The sequence below is a fragment of the Gopherus flavomarginatus genome, chromosome 4, assembly GCF_025201925.1.
Source record: "Gopherus flavomarginatus isolate rGopFla2 chromosome 4, rGopFla2.mat.asm, whole genome shotgun sequence".
NCBI classification, from domain to species: Eukaryota; Metazoa; Chordata; order Testudines; family Testudinidae; genus Gopherus; species Gopherus flavomarginatus.
The window spans coordinates 68211015-68233288 of NC_066620.1; the positions used below are offsets into that span (position 1 = coordinate 68211015).

The 22274-nt window shown below is 40.9% G+C and overlaps 1 protein-coding gene across 10 annotated transcripts in view; it reads right to left on the reverse strand.

Annotated features, from left to right (window-relative positions):
* The window catches only part of LTBP1 (latent transforming growth factor beta binding protein 1), a 358939-nt gene that overhangs the window by 176289 nt on the left and 160376 nt on the right, over positions 1 to 22274 (reverse strand). For all 10 annotated transcript variants that reach the window (XM_050951316.1, XM_050951315.1, XM_050951321.1 and 7 more), the window contains 2 exons: positions 17593 to 17870; positions 2998 to 3100 (listed from right to left, as the gene is read on the reverse strand). In XM_050951316.1, coding sequence (XP_050807273.1) covers positions 2998 to 3100; positions 17593 to 17870 — 381 coding nt within the window. The remainder of the gene's footprint in view (positions 1 to 2997; positions 3101 to 17592; positions 17871 to 22274) is intronic.

Sequence of the window (22274 nt, forward strand, 5' to 3'; positions counted from 1 at the left end):
CCTGCAGGTGAAGTGGAGTTTGAGGTATGTTGGGTTGGCTCACAGCTGAGCAATGTGGGAGATGGATAAAGTCCTACATTTCTTTCTTACTCATTTAGCAAATACTAATTATTGACAAGCATTCTGAATGGACATCAGCTTCCACTTGTAATATAACACTGTGCAGTTTGATTCAAAGGTTCTCTTGTTAAAAAAAAAACACCTTTGACATATAACCTGTTTCTATTTTCTGCTCATATTTTTCATTATTATTAAGCATACAATCCACAAAAGCTGTTTCAAGCCACAGTGTATGCACACTGTAGGGCTTTGCTGATTCAGCAAAGTACTTGAGTATGTGTTTAACTTCAGGTACATGCAAAAATCCATTAAAGTCAACAGGATTTAAGAATGTGTCTAAAATTAAGCACACGCTTTAGTGCTTTATTGAACAGGGAAAGAAAAGAGGATAAACAGCGTGACTTAAGCACATGCTTGAATGCTTTTGCTGAATTGGGATCTTGCAGACAACCAAATGCTCAATCCAACCTGCTCAAAAACTGGCCTTTATAAAAATATTTCAGTCTCAAGTAAAGATCATAAAGCGCAAAACCATAAAAGAGAAAGCCCTGGAAAGTCTATTTTCTTCCAAGATGACTACAGTATGGAGAGTAATACCAACTCAGCAAAGGAAAACTGTCAAAACGACATGGAAATAATCTGAGCCTGAATCTGTATCCTGTGAATGAGCCAACAGAAGACATGGATACAATTTAAATGTCAAACTGTTAACAGTTTATTTGATTTTCTCCTAAAGTGTATTGGCAGTTTTTAGGATAAGTCAGTTTGCTCAGCTTTATAAGAAACAAGTCAGCATTTTAAAGCTTAAAAAAAAATCTACAGAAAGACTGTAGGTAGATGTGGGTGTATGAATGAAGAACATGAACACACCATATATTTACAAACTCCACACTCATTACTCACTTGGGTAATTTCTCCATGCTTACAAACTTTGCCAAAATCACAACATTGTGTGTACCTTCTCTTCCAATATCTCTGTTAAAGAAACCAACCCTTTTTCATCATGATACCAATGAGAAGACTTAAATACTAGTATTTCATATTTGCTATTCTATTTTTACATATATGATCTGGTCACTTTATCTCAGATTTCAATGGTAAATTCTTTAATGCTACATACTACGTGGTTATGCCTATTCTTCTCAGTCACTGAAAAATTCTTATCGCCATCATCAAGAATATAAGAATATCTGGTGCAATACAGATCTTCAGATATATACAGTATAATATTTTATAAAATCTCATTATAAACTGTTACATTTATTCTTTGGAAAAGTTTGTTCTATGGAAATTTAAGGCTTTGATGCAACTATGAAACACAATTTGGCACATATGCCTGAAAATAAATAAGGAAGTGTTATTTACTCCTCGTAACACAAAAACTAGGGATCACTAAATGAAATCAATGGGCAGCAGTTATAAAACAAACAAGAGGAAGTATTTTTTCACGCAACACACAGTCAACCTGTGGAACTCCTGGACAGAGGATGTTAAGGCCATACTATAACAGGATTCAAAAAAGACCTAGGTAAGTTCATGGAGAATAGGTCCATCAATGGCTATTAGCCAGGATGGGCAGGGATGGTGTCCCTAGCCTCTGTTTGCCAGAAGATGAGAATGGGCGACAGGGGATGGATCACTTGATGATTACTTGTTCTATTCATTCCCTCTGGGACACCTGGCATTGGCCACTGTCGGAAGACAGGATACTGGGCTAGATGGACCTTTGGACTGACCCAGTATGGCCATTCTTATGTTCTTAAAGACACCCAATGAGTGCCCTATGTGGAAGCAAATCATAAGATTAGGGGACCCTAGGACACAAAATACACTACCTCATAAATCAATGGGGCAGACTGAGTTAGTAATAACTTTTGCAGATTCCCCTTCTGGGCTGTAAAAGACTCCTGGCAAAACTGCTCCCTCAGCGCCCTTGTGCTGCCCATGAAAGGGCCAATCACAATATGACACAAGGTTTTTTCCTTTGAGAATTTTTATATAAAAATGCATCCCTAAATTCATGGATAAATATATGCTACACCATACAAAACAATTAATATATTTCCTTGTGTTAAGTATCCCACGTTGATAATTGGGACAGGAGTGTGGCCTAGGGAATATAGTATTCGTCTGGGACTCAAGAGACCAGCATTTTATTCCCTGCATTGCTGCTGACCAGCTGGATGACCTTGGGAAAGTCACTTCAGCCTCTCTTTGTGTCAGTTTCCACATCTGCAAAATGGGGATAAGGATACCTTCTTCGTAAAGTGCTTAGAGGCAGGGATAAAATAAACTGCCATTGACTTTAAGGGGGCCAGGATTTCACCCCAGGTCTTTCCTCCCCAAAGCCATTTAAGAACTAGGTATAATTATTTCTTATTGTTATGAAATGTTTCATGAAAATCATTTAATAGCTATTTTTCAGTATTTTACATTATCATCTCAAATTGTAGCAAAAATATTGGGAAAGTCTTCATGGTACTCTAATTGTATAGACAGCATTCGAACAACAGACTTAAAAATGTAACAGATATTTTAGAGCCTGGAAAGCTTTGGCATTAAAACTCAAAAGTTCATTCAAGGTCTCAAGATGTCATTGCATTTTCTCCAAGTAGGAACTGGTGCCTCTATAATTTAACATTTCTGTGCAAACTTTAAAAAAATATAAGTCCAGCCAGGCAATGCAAGATGATTCAATATCATTATCTCCCTATGTTGAGAAAACAGAATGACACATCACTAGCTTAGGAAGAGAAGGAGAAAAATAAAAAATTTACTTTGTCATCACTGAAGCTCAGAGTGCACCTTCTATCATCTTTCTTATATCAAATAATAGGGTTCTTTTGAAATATAGTGTTAGCATTTCTCTTAAAGAAAAGGTATTTAGAGCACAAACAAATGAACTGATGCAGAAAACAATAATGAAATCACACTTACATGGCTTCTTAGGACATTTGTGACATTTGTTAAAGCCCCAGGAAGTTCCCACAGTTCCACAGCAGTCTTCTTGCTTTGATAGGCCAGGGAGTGCTTTACCACACTGGAATAATTAAGAATATTCAGGTTAGTGCTACTGTAAGATGCTCACCTCTAGAATATTGCTATATTACATAATCATCTTGAGAAAAACTCACTCACCTGCAGAGGCCCACTGAAGACACATTGAAGCCCTCAGTGGAACTTAAATAGTGCACTGGCCTTGAGCAAGCCTTCTTCGTGGGGGTGAGCAGATTCAGTTTTAAAACATTTTATATTGGTATTTTTTTCCCCTTTAACTTTCAGAACAAAAACCAGTCACTGAAAGAGTGAGTATATTTTCAAGCTAGTAATTCTTCATTGGCAGTAACGCCTTAATTTTTTCTTTATAAAAATCTGTCCCTGCAATTTTTCAAAAGGCATTTAAATCATCTCAAATACCTTTCCCATTATTCTTTTTAAAAAAGGGACAAGAAAGTATTACCATGATTTTTAAATGTCATTTCCTATTTCATTTTAAAAATACAAATACCTCTACTACTACAAGTTGTACCAAATGTTTATGACCAGTTACTGAAACTGTCAAATTATATTGAAAGATTCTAGTATTTGTAAACTGAAAGAGAATTTAACATAAGACGACTGGGCAAAAAAGTAAGTGATGCCTATCTATTTTTATTTGTGACTCTTTAATTATGCAAGCAATCGGCCCAGTCTTGCAGTCCTTACTGAGGCAAAAATTCTCGTTTACTTCAAATGGTGTTTTGTCTTGAATAAGGAAAACCAGATGTACATTAGTACCCTTTATTAGTAAATATGTTAACACTTTAGCAATTTCCAAGCTTAAACCTCCTTGATTGTTCATATTTTTCATCTTGCAAGGCAAAGGCAAGTAAAATGAATTTTCTGTCTAGAGAATGGATATAGAAAGTTTTGTACACCTGCTGTGTACCTGAAGAGTATCAATTAGGTGCAAAACAATTCTGCAACATGGAACCTGTGCCACCCGGAGTCATCTCTGCAAGTGAAAATAGGTGAGTTACACACCAATATAACAGCCTAAAAGTTAAGAATTGTGGAGCTACTTGGAAATATGTCTAGTAGAAAACTGGAGATTTTCTCTTCTCAGTGCTTTCAGGATTAGTCCAGATGGGAGAATGGGGCCCTAAAACACCATAAGCGGCTAGAAGAATGCCTGGGGGAAATACTGCAGCCTCGGTCTTTTTAATGACTATTCTAGGTTGTGCATCTGTTGAACTCAGGAACTAAATTACATTTGATGCTTGAGCATAGGCACGGGAAGTAGCGGTGCAGGGGGTTCTGCAGCACCCCCAGATTTTATGCAGGGCAGCTGACCCCTCACCTGGGGCTCCACTTCCCACCTTGGGTACCGGGGGACAGCCCCATGCCCCACTCCCCAGCCGCTGGCTCCGCACATAAAGCCTGGTGGTGCTTCCCACGCCTATGCCCTGTTCCCGGCCCTCTGTCCGCACTCTGCTCCCCAACCCTTGAACTGGGGCTTGGGTCCCAGCCGCTGGCCCTACTCCCTGGCTGCTGGCCCTGTGCCCAGCCCCATGTGGGGTGCTCTGCTCCTGAGGCCCCACCTGCCTGCCCCGCTCCCTAGCCACTGGCCCAGTGCCCTTCCCCACCCCCTCCTCTCAGGCCTCAGTTCCCAGGGCCTCGTGCCTGGCCCTCCGCTCCCGGGGCTCCGTTTCCAGGGCCCCGTACTTGGCCCCACAGCCAGGGTTCTGCTTTTGGCCCCTCACTTGAGTTCCTGGCTGCCAGCACCTGCCTGGGGCTCAGTTCCTGCCCCCACACTCGCCCCCAGCTGTGGCCTCAGCCCCCTCAGCCCTGTACGAGTTACCCCTCCCGGAAACACATCCCTCTTCCCAGCCTCAGTTTGGGGGGTGAGGGGCACAGACGGGGTAAGAGGGCTGGCTTTCAGCACCCCAACTACTAAAAATATGTTCCAGCACCACTGCACTTGAGGAAAGAGACTTCAAAATCTGTCAGTTGAAAGACAGGGATAAAATAAATTCCCATTGACTTTAACAGGGCCAGGATTTCACCCCAGGTCTTTTCCCCCCAAAGCCACATGCAATCCTGGGGATATTAGACTTAACCTTACATGTTAAAAGGGTATAAAGCTTTTATTTAAATAGGGTCAGATTTTTTGTGATATATCAGGGGGATCAGTGTACCGGTATGGTGAGGGGTGGGAAAAATGCCATCTCTCCATAATGCCTCTCTGAGAGGATAACATTATATATTGAAACTTGCTACCTCTTAGCCAGAATTGCCCCAAGTCTTAGAGCTCATTCAACTAGACAGCTTTCATAATATTTCCTTCAAGTGCAGCCCTAAACATTTACAAGGAGTTCTGTTCACATCTGTATACAGCACTACTCCCTTGACCTGACATCCCAGTCAGTCACACTGTTTGGAACGGCAGTGTTCCTGTTCAACTAGATTTGCTCAGCCTGCCTTCCTGGACACTGCATTAGTCTCGCAAAACTCAAAAAAGTTACTTACTAGAAACTGGAGTTCTTTGTGAGTATTGCCTGTGCATATTTATGCTCATATTCTTCTCCCCCACCTCCTGCCCTTCCCTTCTTCTTCAGTTCTACTACTTTTTTGGTCTCTGAGCTTAAGTGGGAGGAATCAACGTGGTTGAGACTGCACCTCTACTTATGACCTCAGACACTGAGCATTTGGTGCCATTAGGGGCATTTATGTGGCACCTAATAGACACAGTTTTTCTAGAAGGATCCAACCTCCTGCAGCATCAAAAGCCATCCCAACAGTGTGCATCATGCAAAGGCAATACTCCAGAAGCAGGTTTTGTTTTGTTTGTTGTTTTTTCCCCCCAAAAGATTAAATGTATCATTTAACCACATTAAACTTAAAAAAAAAAATCAAGAAAACATAAGGATTAAAAAAAAAAAGTAGAGCTCATTCTTAGTTTAGGTGTGGTGCTATAGCATTTGTACTGTACTGAAGATCACGATCTCTGTGGTCATAATGGTTTCAAATTTCCATATAAAAACCATGAGCAAGAATAAGGATTCCAAATTCTGAGTCATCTGGCAACTGAGGTTTACAGTCCTATCAAGGAACACTGGCAACGATTTAAGATCTTGCTCCCATCACATCTATGATGAATTGAAGCTTGAAGAATCAGTGGTAATTCGATTAGCATCCAGCCACATTAGGAACTGACATCAAGGGAAGGCATCTGCCATCTGGGGCTCCTCAGCTCTATATAAATAGTGCTGCAGATCTGCATGGTTTAGGACAGGGGAACTTACAGGGGTGGGGAACCTACAACCCAAGGGCTGGATCCGGTCCATTGGTTAATTTCATTCAGCCTGCAGTGCCTCCCCCGTGGGGAGAAGCCCCAAACCTCTGTGTCCTCCCACCCAGGTGAGTGAGTGGCCCGCGACTGATTTTTTTCAGTGGGTCAATGGCCTGTGACAGAAATAAGGTTTTCCGCCCCAGGTTTAGGACATATGCAGCAGGGGAAGGTGGTAGCCATGCAGAGCTTCTAAAGTATGCTGGCGTGTACTCTTGACTTATGAGTTCTGATGTTCCTGTTTCCTCCAACATAGTGCTTCAGATCCTTCCAACACTCATGGCACCGCATGCCCTGTTTCCCAGCCAGCCACACTTTCCAGAAAGGCTCTCCTCTTCCACAGAGCCTGCCTCACAGGAGTGAAGCTCCATTTCAGTGGGGCGAAAACTTGGATTGGAACCTCAACCTCCTTAGAAGTCTCCCCCTGCTCCCCCACAGATCATTCTTTAACACTTTCTATCTCACATTCTGAGACACAAACAACAGGTGGGTGGACTGCCCTGGAGAGATCCCCAGAAATTCCCCGTTTGTCTCTGCTTTCAATGCAGCTCTGCCACATAAATCTAGCCCTAATTTAAGTGGCAAGCCTTTAATGTGCACATTGTGCTTTGAATAGATTCCATTAATGGGGCATCAACTTTCATTATGCTTTAAGACAGATACTTTTAAACATTTGTACATTTCTATCTTTAATTTTTTTATACCACTTATACTTTGCATAATTCACAAAAGTGCACAGTATTCCCAATGTTAGATTAGACTGTGGTCGTGTACAGAGGCTGCAAGAGCCACATTACTTTGTTACCCTGTGTGCATTTCAGCCACAATCCCAGTCTTTGCACAAGTTGGGTGCTGCTGCCAGTGACAAATTCCCCAAAAGAACTAGAAAGATGGCAAGACCACACCTGCCTCTGCCTCCCCAGCACAGCTGAACCAGCACACCAAGGAATAAATAGAGCTCCTATTAAAGGGTGGTAGAAATCCCAATCTGGCAAGATATCCCACAACAATCACAATTATTCTGTCTGAAATCATGAGGATGCCTTCCAGGACTCACACTGCCATGTGACCCCTTTGCAATGCCCTTTTGTGGGCTGTTAATAAAAACTCACTATATCACCATTAACAAAGTGATACTAACTGATTGATCTTGGCTGAAATCCATGGGCACCCTGCCTGAGGAATAACTAATGATTTCAGGATTCAGCTAAAAGACTTATCTTCCACATACCGCAACAGCAAATACTGCAAAGTGAACACATACACTGTCAAGCAAACTGAAAGCACTGAGCTATTCATCTTTCTTTCTCCCAAATGAACATCAGACTAATAGACCCCAAATTTACTGAATCATATTACTGATATAATGACCAAAAAACATACTGGATATCTGAATGGCAGGTTGTTAAAAAGAATATCATCCAATAGAACACTGGCTCAGTAACAGGCATTGTCTCACAAGAAGAGTAGAGAAACTCTTAAATATTTCCAGACTTTCTAAAAGGACTTGTAAAGAATTTGTTTTGGCTTAAGCAGAACATTCTTTATAGGCAAGTAAAAATTATCCAGCTTTCTTTTATTTGAGTAATTAAAACAGTGTTTGAAGTTTCTGGTACCTGATACATCTTAAATCCTCTGATATTTCAGGGTATTGATTTTGCAAAGAATCTATTGTGGATGAAGCATTATATCGTTTAAATGGATCCATACTGATTTTCTGACAGTTTATTTCTTTAAAAGCTTCTGAAGCCAAACCATGAGCCTCAAGGAATTCCAGACAACTATTTTCTATTATGAGTTGGTATTTTTAAGACTACTTGCAAGAAAAAAAGTTTTTAAAAGTGCTCTGAAAAGAAAAAGTACTAATGTGTGAAACATCTGATTTTACTTTACCTTCTTTTTTTAAAGAATTTGTCAAATTACAATATGGCAGGTATTTGCTATAACTGTCGAGCAATGAAAATCTATATTCTTTCACTTTCATAGGAAATGTCTGTAAAATTTGAAGTACAGTATGGTCATTTATGTTGTTTAATAAGCGAGCTACCTTACTGTTTGACGAAATGGCACATTACTCTGGCCATGTTTCCATACTAATTCCTGATACATCTACAACCATATCATACATAATTTACATGAAAGCACTATAAATGGATTACTTTATTCACTAATAACTATCAATATACAGTAAAAGCTGTTTTATCCAGCACTTTACCAACTGGAAAAGAATATAAATTAAACCGGCATTTCTAATCTTCACTGAAAGTCTGTTTTATAGTCCGGTTGGTGCAGGGCTGGCAGGAGGGTTGGGGCATGGGAGGGGATGTGGAGTGCGGGCTCTGGGAGGGAGATGGGGAGTGGGAGGGGGTTGGGGTGCAGGAGGGGCTGTGGAGTGCCAGATCTGTGGGCCACTCACCTCAGGCAGCTCCGTACAAGCGGCAACCTATACTGGCTGCTCCTAGGCAGAGGTGTGGCAGGCAGCTCTGCACATTGCCTCTGCCTGCAGGTGCCACCCTCGCACCTCCCACTGGCTACTGTTCCCAGCCAACGGAAGTTGCAGAGCCAGAGCTCAGGGTGGGGCGAGGGCAGCATGCAGAGCCGCCTGCCGCACCTCCACCTAGGAGCAGCCAGGATAGGTTGCCACTTATGGGGAGCCGCCCAGGGTGAGCGCCCGCCCGAATCCAGCACCCCACCCCTCCTCCCATGCCTCAAGCCCCCTCCCACACCCAAACTGCCTCCCAGAGCCCACGCCCCACAACCCCCTCCCGCACCCCAATCCCCAGACCTGCATCCCCTCCCACACCCAAACTCCCTCCTTCTTTAATTAACTGACGTTTTTCATTTACCTGCCTCTCTCCCATTCCTCCAACATGCCCAATAAAACAGCTTTTACTGTACTTTGCTGCCCTGATCACAAACAGATCTGTTTTGTGCTTTATTTAATACTTGCAGCTGGAAAAAGCATGTTAGTGACTCACGGCCAGTTTCTACAAACACTTATGCATATGCTTTATTTTATAACCAAGGTCAATGGGACTACTAATTTGAACAGAGTTAAGCATATGCATATGTTTTTGCAGGGACAGGGCCTATCTGACAACCCATCCTCTGAACTTTGCCAACTTGTACACTTTTCCAACTGCCACAGTCTGTTTATTCTATACTTTTCTAAGTCCAATAGTTAAAAGATGGGGGCCACCTCAATCCTAAATACATACATCTTATATGAAATCACTTCTGAAAAAGCATGGTTTATTAAAATGCTTCCAAAAAGTAATTTCTTTGGGATATTTATCAAGTACATGTTTACTTTCTTCAATCATCACAATAATCTAAAGTATTCAGTACTCCCTTGAGAAAACATTGGTCATGTTGAAAAATGGACAATAACTTACAATTCTCAATGAAGTCTTTAATAAGATTATTTTTTATTTATTTTCATTTTCTATATGCAATGATCAAATAGATTAATACAGTAAGAACTCCAGCTCAGGCACCCTTGCTGATCTCATCTATAGCAGATCCATGGGTCCCACACATGGTGGTATACCGCCTCCAGTGCACTAAATACCCCAATAGCAACTACATGGGTGAAACCAATCACTCGTTCTTGAATGAATTCTCACAGGAAAATGATAAAAGACAAAACACCCCATCACCTGTGGGTGAACACTCTTCACAAAGTGACCACTCTCTATATCTGACCTATCAGTCCTCATCCTCAAAGGAAACTTGCACAACACTTTCAAACAACGAGTCTGGGAGCTTACATTCATAACTTGGCTAGACACTGAAACTCATGGACTGAATAGAAACACTGGATTTATGGTTTATTACAACAATTTAAAACCCACTAACAACCCTCCCACTATCTGCTTTCCATCTCTCCTTACTTTTTCTCCCGCCCCTATGACTGGAGGGATCTTAACGGGTCACTTCTCCTTGAATGGTCCCTTGAAATGTGTGTGAACTACTTATGCTAAACAATCTGTTCCATCTTGTATTTTGCTGTGACAGTCTGAGGGCTTGTATTCATGTACAGTGCTGCAGCTGCGTCACTGTAGTGCTATGATGAAAATCCTACTATGCCAACCCTTCTCTTATCAGCATAGTTAATCCTCATCCCCAAAAAGCAGAAGCTATGTTGACAGGAGAAGCCCTAAATGGGTGGTTAAGACAGTATAACTACATCACGCAGGGATGTGGATTTTTCAAACCTCTGAGCGATGTAGTTATACCAGTATAGGCCTGTAGTGTACACCTGGCGTCCGTAAGTTTCCCAGACCTGAAGAAGAGCTCTGCGTAAGCTCACAAGCTTGTCTCTCTCACTTGCAGAAGTTTGTCCAATAAAAGATATTACCTCACCCACTCTGTCTCTCTAATATCCTGGGACTGACTCGCCTACAACAACACTGCATATAGCAGTATGGTATACAAACAGGGACAGACTTTCAGATATGCAGCTGAAGGCTTTATAGGTCAAAACAAACACTATAAATTTCACAGATTACGTCTTAACAGCTAACCAGTGCAGATCCAAAAGCACTGTCAAGTGCCTGAACTTGGTGCAGAGTACATTCAGTCAGTTAAGTTGTTTCAACTACATATTTCTCTTTAAACAGGAAAACTGTTTGCTATGTTGTTGTTGTAGTTTGGAGCGTGTGGGGTGAAATTTGTTGGTTTTTTTAAGTTGCAGAGCAGCCCACCAGAAACTGAATGGCTGTGATTATGTAAAACCAACATTCAAAAAATCCTATTCAAGAGGCTAGACAATAACATATTAATCAGAGAAGATATGGGAATTCCTCTGGTTAGTCAAATATGCAACAGCTAACTTCTCCTTCTTCCTTAATTTTTTTTTTTTATTTTTGTGAATAATAATTCTTTATTTACATTTAACTGGAAAGAAATCAAATCAATTTTGAGAAAGTTTTTTTTTTAGACAAGAGCCTTAAAACTAGAACATACTTATTTAAATGTCAGCATCTGTAGCAATATTAGAAATATCTCTAATAAAGATTTAAAGTGGCATATGACAGAAATCTATACATAAATCTTGACACATTGTAGGCACCTATGTGAATATACCTTCCATCTACACTGAAATGTTCCACAACAATTTAAATGCACATTAATCATATGTAAAATTAACAGGACTCAAACTAGCAATACAAACTTTGTGTGCATCAATGACACAATAAAAGTATTTAGAAAAATAACACGATGTTCTGTGTCACAGTAAAGACATATTATTAGAATTAAAATGAAAAGCAGTAGAGGCAGTGGGAAGGGGTCAAAGAAATGAAACATATTACTATTTGTTTGCTTGGTTTATAAATAGGGCTGAGTGGACAAATGCTCTAAGCTGACAGATTCTTGGCTTCCAAAAAGATTCAAATACAGGTATTGATTTGACCAATATTCTTTATGACATGGAAATATCAGTGTATGGACCACAGACGAATTATTGTTAGTCTCTGACATATGTGCAACAATCTTTCTGATGCTGATAATGTATTTAGCAACAAGAAAAGTTTCTTTCTGAGATAGCACTAAGGACCTCTAATGGAACGAATACTATTAAATCTTCCAGAAAAAACACTGACTCAGGATTCCATTCTGGAAAAAACTAAAGGCAGTGGGGATGGGTGAACTGACTTTGGAAAAAATAAGAGCCAACCAGAACATAAACTCTCTCTCTATACCCAAGTTTTAAAATATTATAATAATAATCCTATTTCTACAGGTGCCCATCAGCCCACCTTTGTCTCCTCTTCCCAATAATCAGGACAAAAATACACAATAAAACAATATATACCTAAAAATATATCACACTGAATCCTGGGGACTGTCAATTTTTTATTCTCTCCTGCACCTGCTCATCTTCTTTTCTCTGACCCTTGTGAGGGCCCCTGCCTTTGCTTATAGTCCTTTTGTAGGATCTAGGTGGTTAGGCACCAGGTAGGTTTGGCAGTCTGGGCCAGGGTTTGGCCAACTGCTTGTTCTAATATTGCATGCTCTGGGCTGACATATGTAAAATACATTCTGGGTATCTGACCTGGGTAAGGCCAGAGTAATTGGGATTTGACTACAGTAGCCAGCCCAGGCCTAGTGAAGACTGCTACTTGTAACTGAGATCCATGCAAGAAATACCAAAAAAGGTAAGATGGGCAGGAATGTGTTAGGGAGAGGGGAGAACCATGGAAGGGGTGGGAAAAAAACAGAGTGACAAGAATCACTGGCTATGCCTGGGAGATCACCTAATTATGTTCAACAAGGAAGGAGAGAAGATCTGAATCAGTTTAGACACAATCAGAAGGAAAGAAGGAAAGAGAAGATGTTAAAAGGTTTGGACAAATTCATTTAACTTTGAATAAATTCTATCGAAAATGAGACTCTTATATTACACAGTCAGACTCGAACTGTCAGGAAGTGTCTGAATTAAGGTTGCACATATGTATATGCTGCATAACTACACACACAAGACAAGTCCCCCAAGTAAATCTCTGAGATTCAAGACAGTTTACTTATAAATTGTAATTTTATAAATCAGATCAATAGAACACTTTCACCCATGCTAAAAGCAGAGAATAGAAATGGGAAGATAAGCAAGATCCTACACTAACTTGGTAGATTTGCCTAGAAGGGACCACACACACATTTCTTCAGTCTCTTTTGCAGACAGTAAAATCACCCTTGATCTCAGAATAATTAATAAAAGGTTTTTAGAGTACTAAAGCCAACTATGCAAAGCCACTGTGCAAGAAAATACATAAACACTGACAACTGTTAAGCAAAGTAAGAATACAGAAATTATCCAGAGCAGACTCAAGTATTTTAACTGAGGACATATTACATGCTAGTATTAATAAAGAAAACGCAGCAAATATTGAATACATAAAAAAATAAATGGCTCCTTTTAGATTACAGACCTGTTTGAACCTAACAAATTTATGGTAGGTCCTAGTGCCTGCTTTTGGCTCCTTTGAAAGTTGGGCTCTATAATTCCAGCTATAAATTAAATTCCTTGAAACAAAATGATTCTCTCAGACTGCACTAGGCTTTTTCCCAAGGTTGGTACTAAAAAGATGAATAAAGTTTGGGAGAAATAGAAACATATCTTAGCCTAAATTGGGAGGCACTGCCCACGTGCAGAGGGAGTGCAGAGAGGTACTGCTCCAGAACAGAGGGAGTACTGAGAAGAATATGTCTCACACAAGCAGAATGCCTTGGGGAGCCCACAGTCATGCAGGGTGAGCGTGCAAGTAGCTACACCAATCTAAGAGCTATCCTCCATTGGCTGGTAGATAAGACCATAGCACTGGTATGTACCATCTTTTCTCCCATTGTACACCACTAAAAGAATAGAGAGGAACAAATTCCTGTGCTCTGTTGCCTGTAATTCTACCTGGCCCTTATGCAGGCCTCAAGTAGATTCTTTAGGCCTTCCACTCCAACTACTACAGACAGAACGTTGCCCTAATTTGTAAACATAAAATATGCAATGATGGCAAACAAAAAACACAAACCCCAGTACAAACATAGCATTTCTACAAGGATAGCATGCCTGTAAACTGTCTTGGAAGTATCGTGTATGCTCCAGGCCTGCTCTTCCTAGCATATTTCTGGCACTTGGTAATAAACCATGTTAACAGAGAAGTAAATCTGATAATCAGACAATAATGTAGGGCATGTTTGTCCTCCTTATACTGTATATCATGACACTGTGAATAAATACAAAATGAATTTGGTTCATATGGCCTTCTCTAAGATAAACTTAGAGTGGTCCTTAAATGGAGTAGTGCTAAATAGGCTCAAAGTAATGGCACTCATTTTTCTTCAAATTTTTCTACCTCAGCTTTTACAGTGTCTACATCTTCCATTTCTTTGCCCAGAAGTAAGTAAAAAACTGTATTTTGTCCCTTTCCCTTCCCTTCTTTTGTTGAAGAAGCATTCACTGCAAAGGCTTCTGTCAAGGCATAATCCAATTTAGTTGCCCACAGTGGCAAGCAGAAAGGTCTGCTAAATACAAAGTCAGACATGGATCTGTCTGAGATCTGGAGTGGCAGATACATAATGGATGTACTGCAAATGGATGACTTGTTCCACCAAGATAAGCAAATTTCTTTCTTGCATTTGACACTTTCTTATCAACACACTTTGTGAAATATTTCGAATCATCCGAGTGCATGGCCCCGTGATGTAAACTACACAGCTCTCATACTTTAAATCTTACTGCACCTTACAAACTAAGTATCAAGTAAAGTTAAGCTCAAACACTTCCTACTGGCTGAACTACAGGACTAGTTGGAAGAAGGGGGAGAAGTAAGGTTATATTAACAAGGAACAAGCTTATAAATTGCTTAATAATAGCCTGCTATTGAACAGGTGACCAACAGGCGTACCACACAGGAAGTAATAGTGTACAAAGTTTATTTGAAAGCTCATATATTTTTGTTAAAAATTTCTATGTATGTACTGTTTGAAATTTAAACAGAGAGAAGTAAAGAGATAAATAGAAAAGATTAACTGTTTTTCCTAAAGCTTCCCCCAAAAAATTCAACCTGAAGCAGAGAACAGCATAGAAAATTTGACCCCAAACAATTAAAGTTCATCGAAGTTAAAAGCAACTGAAAACAGGGTCTTATAATGGAAAGCGTCAGACAACCTTAAATATAGATGCTGCTACCATCTTTTCCCATAACACTGTTTCTCACTCTTTTCACGATAGCAAACCCTCTCCGAAGTAAAAAATTATAATTTTTTTCACTATTTTCATTTCCATTTTTCAAATAAATATAAAAGCAGGCATAAAAATTAGGGTTTTCGAGCAATAAAAAAAATTAATTGTGAGTAATCACCCGATTAATCATGCTGTTAAACAACTACAGAATAACATTTATTTTAAATATTTTTGGATGTTTACTACATTTTCAAATATATTAATTTCAATTACAACACAGAACACAAAGTGTACACTGCTCACTTTATATTTATTTTTATTACAAATATTTGCACTGTAAAAAACAAAAACATTGTATTTTTCAATTCACCTCATACAAGTACTGTAGTGCAACCTCTTTATCATGAAAGTTGAACTTACAAATGTAGAATTATGTAAAAAAAAGAACACATTCAAAAATAAAATAATGTAGAACTTTAGACCCTACAAGTCCACTCAGTCCTGCTTCTTGGTCAGCCAATCACTTAGACAAACAAGGTTGGTTACAAGTTGCAGGAGAAAATGCTGCCTGCTTCTTGTTTACAATGTCACCTGAAAGTGAGAACAGGCGTTCGCATGGCACTGTTGTAGTTGGCATTGCAACATATTTACGTGCCAGATGCGCTGAAGATTCAGATGTCCCTTCATGTTTCAACCACTATTCCAGAGGACATGCTTCCATGCTGAGATAGGTTCTGCTTGATAATGAGTGCAGTGCAGACTGAGGCCTGTTCATTTTCATCAACTGGGTCAGATGCCGCCAGCAGAGAGGTGATTTTCTTTTTTGGTGGTTTGAGTTCTGTAGTTTCTGCATCGGAGTGTTGTTCTTTTAAGACTTCTAAAAGCATGCGCTACACCTTGTCCCTCTCAGATTTTGGACGGTACTTCAGATTCTTAAATCTTGGGTCAAGTGCCGTAGCTATTTTTAGAAATCTCACATCGGTACCTTCTTTGCGTTTTGTCAAATCTGCTGTGAAAGTGTTCTTCAAATGAACAAGTGCTGGGTCATCATCCAAGACGGCTATAACATGAAATATATGCAGAATGCGGGTAAAACAGAGCAGGAGACATACAATTCTCCCCCCAAGGAGTACAGTCATAAATTTAATTGATGTGTTGTTTTTTTTAAATGAGCATCATCAGCATGGAAGCATGTCCTCTGGAATGGTGACCAAAGCATGAAGGGGCATACAAATGTTTAGCATATCTGGCACATAAATACCTTGCAACGGTGGCTACGAAAATGCCATGCGAATGCCAGTTCTCACTTTCAGCTGACGCTGTACATAAGAAACAGGCAGGAGTATCTCCCATCAATGTAAACAAACTTTTTTATCTTTAGCGATTGACAGAATAAGGAGAACTGCCTTGACTTGTAGGCTCTAAAGTTTTACATTGTTTTGTTTTTGAGTGCAGTTATGTAACCAAAAAAAATCTGTATTTGTAAGTTACACTTTCATGATACAGAGATTGCACTTCAGTACTTGTGTGAGGTGAACCGAAAAATACTATTTCTTTTGTTTATCATTTTACAGTACATATATTTGTAATAAAAATAATAATATAAAGTGAGCACTGTGCACTTTGATTTCAATTACAACATAGAATACAATATTGAAAATGCAGAAAACCATCCAATAATATTTAATTATTTTTTCCTTTGGTATTCTATGGTTATAAATGCAATTAATCGTGATTATTTTTTGAGTTAATCGCGTGAGTTAACTGCGATTAATTGCAGCCCTAATAAAAATGTATCAATGGTAACAACTCTAAGCCTAAATAATTTATTTGTGGGTATGTTTTGAGAAGTTGAGAGAGAATACTGGACCTTGAGGAGTAAGGGTGTGTGGGTGGTGGGGGAGCAAGATTGTTTATGTTAGATAGAACAAAATTTTCCATGCTTTAATCATTGCCTTTCATGACACACTCCTACACCACAATCCAGCAGTCACAACCCACCGGGCCTATGTTATTGAAAAACATACGTGGCTGCTGCAGATTAAGGGGAAAAAATGCCAAAGGAGATGGCAGCCCCCTGAAGAGAGTGGGCATTGGAGACAAATCTACTGCTCCTTCTGAAAACAGCTGTTTAGGGAGAAGAGAGGATAAAGCATTGAAGACACTCCCTGTAGCTTCCTGAAGCTGCAGCCATTTGATGAGGAGAGAATCACTTGTTCTTATTTTTGAAAAGCATCCAGTAAAGGGAGAAAGGGGACCCAGCTGTATACATCACCTGAAAGCCTTATTTCAAGGATGCTGATGTGCAGCAGGAGAAGGCCCTTGCTCAGAGAAGAGCAAGAGGTGTGAACTATTAGCACTATTTTTCAAAACAAAGCTCTACAGTCAGAGTGAGATGAGAACTCTTTTGGGGGAAAAAAATGCTGAGATGTTCTTTGCTGATTGATGAAACATTTTTCAGTGTTGTATAATATTGCTTTAAAGCTTCCCATCTCAAAAAATGTATGCAAATATTTCTTACCTGTGTCCCAATAGTCTCCTGGAAGCAGCGCCCGAGCTGAGTTTTAGCAGAAACAGGCAACACATGAGGAATGGGTTGCTGATGTGGGTAAGTAGAATATCCTTTCTGGGTCTTGTGATATGGAACACCTTGATAAGAGACCTGGGGATGTCCTGGCTGAGGTACTTTCACTTTCTGTCCTGCTGATGTGCTGTCAACTCTTGAAACTTGATGGAACTGTACTGAGGCCTCAGGGGGATGTTTCACATGGATATTCACTACATTAGGGGGGAACTTCACTAAAATAATTGGAAGAATAAACAAACAAAAAATAGCGAGAATAGATGTTAAACGGAAATACCCAACGTCTTCAACAGTTCTTTAGTATTAATGTTTACATTAAAATTTATATATTACAGCCTAAAAAATGAAAAAAATATACATAAAACCCAAATATAGAAAAAAAGTTAAAATGTATAGCATATGGTTTAGAATGGAAGAGATTTCAAACTCTTTGTACAGAAAAGTAAGACTCTACAGAAAACAATGTTAAAGACTACAGTGTAAGATAGGTGTCCAGCTGGCTGGTGTGACATTAATACTTGTGGTCAGACTGTGTAAAAAAAATTCCCATTCTAAGTCCCAGAATTCAAACTCTACTATGTTATTTTTGGATATATAGTAAATTTTGTTCTATTTTTCAAATCCAGTCTCTCTATATGGAACACAGAGAAAGATTCAGAGTTTACCATTTCACCTTGGTAGACCAGCCAAGTCCTGAATTTGCCCATGGAACCATTGATGACCTCCCAACCATCTGAAAAAAACCACTCCCTTCATTGAACTTTGAATTAAGGATTTGTCAGATAAGGAGAGATTGCTTTTCAAATACTTGGTTTTTGAATGGAGTTGTAGTTTTAAGTCTGTGCACATAGGTTCAGAACTTCCACTCACTTATTCCAATGTGAATCAGCAGTAATTCTGTTAAAACCAATGGAATTTCATTAAATCAGTCTCATAATCCAAACCCTTTATTGATTTGGGTTCTTAACCTATTTTAAATGTTATTTTTATAAAATCTTGGTATATCTTTAAATCTATTCTTAAACCCACTTTAAGAATTCACAGTTAGAGTAACTCTCTAAGAACAGACTCATCTCCTTACATTTTACAAGTTAAAAATCAAAGAAGGTGAATACTCTTACAGACAGTTACTTATGAGCCTCAAAGAGGGGAGGGATTCTCTCTCCTGCAAAACTATAAAGCTTTCCAAGGGAAAGAGAAGGAGAATAAGAAATAACCATCCCTGTGTGCCACCCACAGGGTCGTCTTTAGGATTTACAGGGTCCTACGCAGTATTATTAAACTGGTGCCCCTATGCCCGACGGCAGCCCAGGCTTGCACGTGTATTTTAGATAAGGATGGTCTTTTTAAGGATTTATTAAAAAAATTATATGTCTGAAAATCCAAGCATTTAAGACTAAAGATGAATACAGATTGTGCATCTAAAAACCTATGCAAGGATTTTTTTTTAGAGATGTGATTTTATAATCTTCAGCAACATACTAATGAAATATTTTTAAAGCAAGTTTTAAATTAAAGTCCTGTAGAATAACATGTTGTGAGTAAACATTACAGTAATGCATAACCGTTTTTGTATATAAATTCAGAAACTGACAGTATATACCTGGAGGTTGGCAAATGCCTGTTAAATGGCTTCATTACCACTTGAATGGCTCTTTAATAGTTTCAATGTTATGCTAAGTATCAGAGGGGTAGCCGTGTTAGTCTGGATCTGTAAAAGCAGCAAAGAGTCCTGTGGCACCTTATAGACTAACAGACGTTTTGGAGCATGAGCTCTCGTGGGTGAATACCCACTTCGTCGGATGCATGTTATGCTAATTGGTCTGGCAGGCTGGAAGGCTTTTTCACTTTTAAGTACTAGATCCCCTCCAAAGGAAGGCTCACCAGGCTGCAGCAGCCAGCTATGGTGGGAGCCTGCAGGAAGGGTCAGAACAGGGATAGGAAGAGGAGGGTGTGTGGACACTAAGCCCCGGGGTGCCCCAAATGTTCAGGTGCCCTATGCAGACATGTATGCTGCCTATGCCTAAGGACGGCCCTAGCCACTCATGCTAAACTTTGGCCATGTCTACACTTACAGTTTTGCAGCGCTGGTAGTTACAGCTGTGTTCGTACAGCTGTGTAGGGCCAGCGCTGCAGTGTGGCCACACTGACAGCTACCAGCGCTGCAGTGTGGCCACATTTGCAGCACTTGCAGCGCTGTTGGGAGTGGTGCATTGTGGGCAGCTATCCCACAGAGCACCTCGTCCCATTTTGGCGCTGTGGCTTGTGGGAAGGGGAAGGAAGTGTGCGGGTCTTTCCGCTTCCTGTTCCAATGCCCTGTGGTGCTTTGCTGCACATTCCGAGCAGTTTGGCGGCATTGTGAGTCTGCAGCGCGATTTCTGAGATTTCTGTTACAAATGGAGCCTGAGCTGCTGAGGACCTTGCTGATGAATGTTGCCAGCACATCACGCATGGCAATGGAGCTATTCCTTCAGCTGCAAAGTGACAGTGAGGAGTCAGACGATGATATTGAAACGCCTGACGCTCAAGACATTCAATTGCTTGTGGCAGTAACAGACGTGCTTAGCACTGTGGAACGGCACCTTTGGGCTCGGGAAACCAGCACTCATTGGTGGGATCACATCGTCCTGCAAGCATGGGATGACGAGTAGTGGCTGCAGAACTTTCGGATGAGAAAAGCCACTTTCATGGGACTGTGTGCTGAGCTCGCCCCTACCCTGCGGCGCAGGGACACGAGATTGAGAGCTGCCCTGCCAGTGGGGAAGTGGGTGGCTATTGCAATCTGGAAGCTGGCAACTCCAGACAGCTACTGATTGGTGGCAAACCAGTTTGGAGTGGGAAAGTCCACCATTGGAATGGTGCTGATGCAAGTTTGCACAGCCATTAATCTCACCCTGCTAAGAAGAACTGTGACTCTGGGGAACGTGCAGGACATTGTGGATGGCTTTGCACAAATAGGTTTCCCTAACTGTGGAGGGGCAATAGATGGGACGCATATTCCTATTCTGTCCCCACCCCACCTGGCATCAGAGTACGTGAATCGCAAGGGGTATTTCTCCGTGGTTCTGCAAGCGCTTGTGGATCACCGTGGGCGTTTCACTGACATTTACTCAGGATGGCCTGGAAAGGTGCATGATGCACGCATCTTTCGGAACAGTGCCCTGTTCAGGAGGCTGAGGGCCGGGACTTTTTTCCCAGACCGCAAGATCACAGTAGGGGACGTCAAAATGCCCACTGTGATCCTTGGAGACCCCGCTTACCCCTTAATGCCATGGCTCATGAAACCGTATACAGGGAAGCTTGACAGGAGCAAGGACCGGTTCAACTACAGGCTGAGCTGGTGCAGAATGACTGTGGAGTGTGCTTTTGGCCGTTTGAAAGCCCGCTGGAGGTGTCTTTATGGGAAGCTAGATTTGGGGGAAAGCAGCATCTCCGCTATTATATCCGCGTGCTGTACCCTCCATAATATTTGTGAAGGGAAGGGTGAAAGATTCAGTGAGGAATGGACCTCCGAGGTTCGACGCCTAGAGGATGAATTTGCACAGCCAGAGAGCAGGGCTACTAGAGAGGCCCAGGAAAGGGCTTCAAGGATTAGGGATGCCTTAAGGGAGCAATTTGATGCTGAGAGCCAACAGTAATGTTTGGTGCCTTTGCTGTGCTCCTTTCTACCTTGGGGTACAATATTTACCACTTCCTGCAATAATAAAACGTATTGTAAAAGCCATAAAATCCTTTATTCAAAGTACAGTACATAAAAGGCCAGAGGGGTTAGGGTGGTGGACTGTACATTCAGAGGTTTGAATATGTCCTGTTTGGATTACTGTTCAATGTCTGCTGCACTTCAGGATTACTATGCTGCAGGGTAATGGGGATGGAGTGCACAGGGTAAGAATTGTAGTTATCAGGGCTGGTAGGTGATCGTACAGGTGTTGGGGGCAGCTGGGGGTAATAAGAAACTGGCTGCTGGAGAAAGGTGTTTTGTGCAAATACTGGGGAACAAGAAAGAGAGCTTTGGGAGGGGTGTGGGTTACCACAGTACAGATCTGCCTGCATGGCTACGAGAGACTCGAAAGACTCAGTTTGGCGAGCCAGGAGGCTTATCATCTGCTTTGATGTTTTTTTGGTAGCCAATTCCTTTCTCCTGCTTTCTGTTTGCCTCCACTCATACATTGTCTCTCTCCATTCCTGCGTCTTCCTACTTTCTCTGTTGTAGTGAATCATAACTGCTTTGATCAATTCTTCTTTTGATTGTCGCGGATTTTTTCTCAAGTTCTGCAAGCGACGTGAGGCCGGTGATCCGGCTGCATTAGTCAAGGTCACTAAAAAAAACATAGATAGAAACATGTAATACACAGAGGCTACATTGTTTATTATTACACAGTGAAGGAGATTTTAGACTTTTTGTAGCATCCTTCCCACATACCTAACATAACACAGACAGGCCAGGGAAGCGAAGGCATGGCGAGCAATGGGGTGAGTGTTTCTGCCCCGACTGCACTTGGGAGGGGGAATTGACCGATGGGTCACTGGGGTTTATCTGCACTGGGTACAGGAAGTAGCTGGTGTCCTGCACAGGGGACAGTAGTGAACAGGAAGGTGGCGAGCTGCTGGTGGAGGAG